This window comes from Malaclemys terrapin, chromosome 12 (genome assembly GCF_027887155.1).
Source record: "Malaclemys terrapin pileata isolate rMalTer1 chromosome 12, rMalTer1.hap1, whole genome shotgun sequence".
In the NCBI taxonomy this organism is placed as follows: Eukaryota; Metazoa; Chordata; order Testudines; family Emydidae; genus Malaclemys; species Malaclemys terrapin.
The window spans coordinates 35,064,398-35,067,037 of NC_071516.1; the positions used below are offsets into that span (position 1 = coordinate 35,064,398).

The 2,640-nt window shown below is 41.7% G+C and overlaps 1 protein-coding gene across 1 annotated transcript; it reads right to left on the reverse strand.

The window, feature by feature from the left end:
• Positions 1 to 1,383: 1,383 nt before the first annotated feature.
• Positions 1,384 to 2,337, reverse strand: LOC128846864 (olfactory receptor 11A1-like). The gene has a single exon (XM_054046118.1). The coding sequence runs from the start codon at positions 2,335 to 2,337 to the stop codon at positions 1,384 to 1,386; it is 954 nt and encodes a 317-aa protein (XP_053902093.1).
• Positions 2,338 to 2,640: the final 303 nt, after the last annotated feature.

Genomic DNA, 2,640 nt, shown 5'->3' on the forward strand with positions numbered 1-2,640 from the left:
TTTCAGTATGTCCCTCACTCTTCCTGCATGGGGGAGAGAAGGCAAATGTTTCTTCCTCCTGAATGGGTGTCTTTGTTCCCTTCTTCATCTCCAAGCCCTTCCTAGGGTGTGACCCTCCTTCCACAATTCATGAATAGTTAAAACCATGTTGTACACTGTGGCCAGTAGGAAGAACAAGGCCCTGTGTGGTGTCTTGTGGAGATGTTCTGTTTCTTCAGCACATCCTGAACTTTCCATTCTATCACATTCAATAATAGGGATTGCTCCTCTTTTCCAGCCAGCCATCTCTTCTCCTTATGTCTACCAGAGCCTGGAAAGTGCCTCTCCAATACGTTCTCTCCATGATAGAGATGTACAGCAACTCCCAAATGAGTGCCACACATTGAGGGACTGACTGAATTCTTACTGAGACAAACTTCTAGTGAGGTTAATTGAGCAACTCACATTGGTCACAATGAGGCCCGAGGACTCACAGACAATTGGATTTTGACCCCATGTCCTAATCCATTCTCCCTGAAACTTAATATGTAAAGGTGTATAGCACAGGTTTGACATCCCTCAGCTCTAGAAACTTGTTCCATAGCTGAGGGCAATAGGAATGTCCGTGCATGCTGCAGCCATACTGGCTCCCATCTCTCCTGTTTGGTGGATCAGTAAGAATTCAGACAGTTTTGTGAATGTGGTGCCATAGTGTAAATATATAAGCTTGTATGAATAACACTCCTGGGGGCCAAGGCATCAATGAGAACTCTTGGCCCACCTGTCTATTTACCTTCCCTTCTTCACTAATTTCAGGTCATCAAACTGAAACATTCATATTACAGGAGATGAAGAGTGGGGATTGGCAGATTTACCCCTGATGTCACCATGGTCCCAGTACGAAGTATCCTGAACTACTGACCTGACCATGAGTAAAATTTATTCCTAATCTGGTTATTTGACAACATTCTTCTTAACCTAGAGCTTCATTACCACCTAATGTCTTCAAATGTAACATACACAAATATTTCAAATGAGTTCTAACATTAAAGAAAGTGTGAAGAGTATCTTTTAGTCCAGTTTTAAGATCACTCGGGACAAAACTAGAGATGACCAATGCTAAATTTCTTAAGGATCTTATTTTAATTATTTTATTCTCATGAACTAATTAAAATATTTACTTGCAAATTCATCCACTCTCAAAGGAGAATAATCCAAATGCAGGGAGAATGCACAGATTTCTTCAGACATGAGTGTCAGTCTGAAGGTGTAGTGAATATCTAGGGATATGGCTCAGTGTCCTAATTTTCCTCCAAAATGAGTCAGATGGCTGCAGGTAGGCAACACTCAGACTCTACACTTGGATTCAAGAAGTTCTGATTCTGAGAATCATGCTGTATTCATTTAAAAAACAAAAAATCTAAGGAGAGCTTTTCTCAAGGCTTCCTTTACCTCCTTGTTTCTCAGGCTGTATATGAGGGGGTTGAGCAATGGGGTCAGGACTCCATAGAAGACAGAGAACACTTTGTTCAGGTCCCTCAATGCATCAGACTCGGAGACCAAATACACCATGATGAGAGTCCCATAGAAAATTGTCACCACAATGAGGTGAGAGGAGCAAGTGGAAAAGGCCTTTTGCCTCCTGGTGGTGGAAGGGATTCGCAGGATGGTAGAAATGATATAAACATAGGATGCCACCGTCAATAGAAATGGAGGCAGGGTGAATATGGAGGAAGATATGAAACTAGCAACTTCCACCATGTGGGTGTCAGTGCAGGAGAGTTTTATTATTGGACGAAAATCACAAAAGAAATGGTCAATTTCATTGGGGCCACAGAATGTTAACTGTGAAATCATAAATATAAAGATGGAAACAGACATAAATCCCCCTATCCACAACCCAACTACTAGCTGGAGGCACAACCTGCCATTCATAACTGCTGCATAATGCAGAGGTTTGCATATTGCTAAATACCGATCATAAGACATCACAGATAAGAGAAAACATTCTGTGCCTGCTAGAGAACCAAAGACATATAATTGTGCAATGCAGCCCATAACAGAAATAGTTCTGTCCCCAGTCAGGAGACCAGCCAGCACCCTGGGCAGGATGGTGGAGGTGTAGCAGGTCTCCAGGCAGGACAAGTTCCCCAGGAAGAAGTACATGGGAGTGTGAAGGTGCTGATCAGTCACAACTAGCACAATGATGAGGATGTTCCCGGCCACGGTCACAGCATAGATCACTAGAAACACCAGGAAAAGAAGAATATGAAGTTGAGGGAGATCCCCAAATCCCAGGAGGATGAATTCCGTGATGTTCATTTGATTTCTCTCATGTATGTTTGTCATCAATTTCATCTAGGAGAAATAAAAGAAATTTGCAATTGAGAATCTAATGTCCATTATAAAACAGTCATATTTTCAATACTGGCTTTTCCCTGCTGGTAGCCATCTCAACAGTTGAGTCAAGAATCCAGAGGGTGTTGGCATTTGAGGTAAAAGTTTCAAAAAAAGGCCAATATTAATTGACCTTGGAAATGTAACTACTGCCCGGTATCTCTATGGCTAAACACATCTCACCTTCAGCTTCCTGAACATGTCTGTGCATTACTATAGCCACAATATCTAAGGTTATCATTGTAGATTAAGGAGAATTAAATG

What these genes read in the sequence shown, in the direction of transcription:
- LOC128846864 (XM_054046118.1), bottom strand. Translation starts at nt 2,337, where the DNA reads ATGAAATTGATGACAAACATACATGAGAGAAATCAAATGAACATCACG.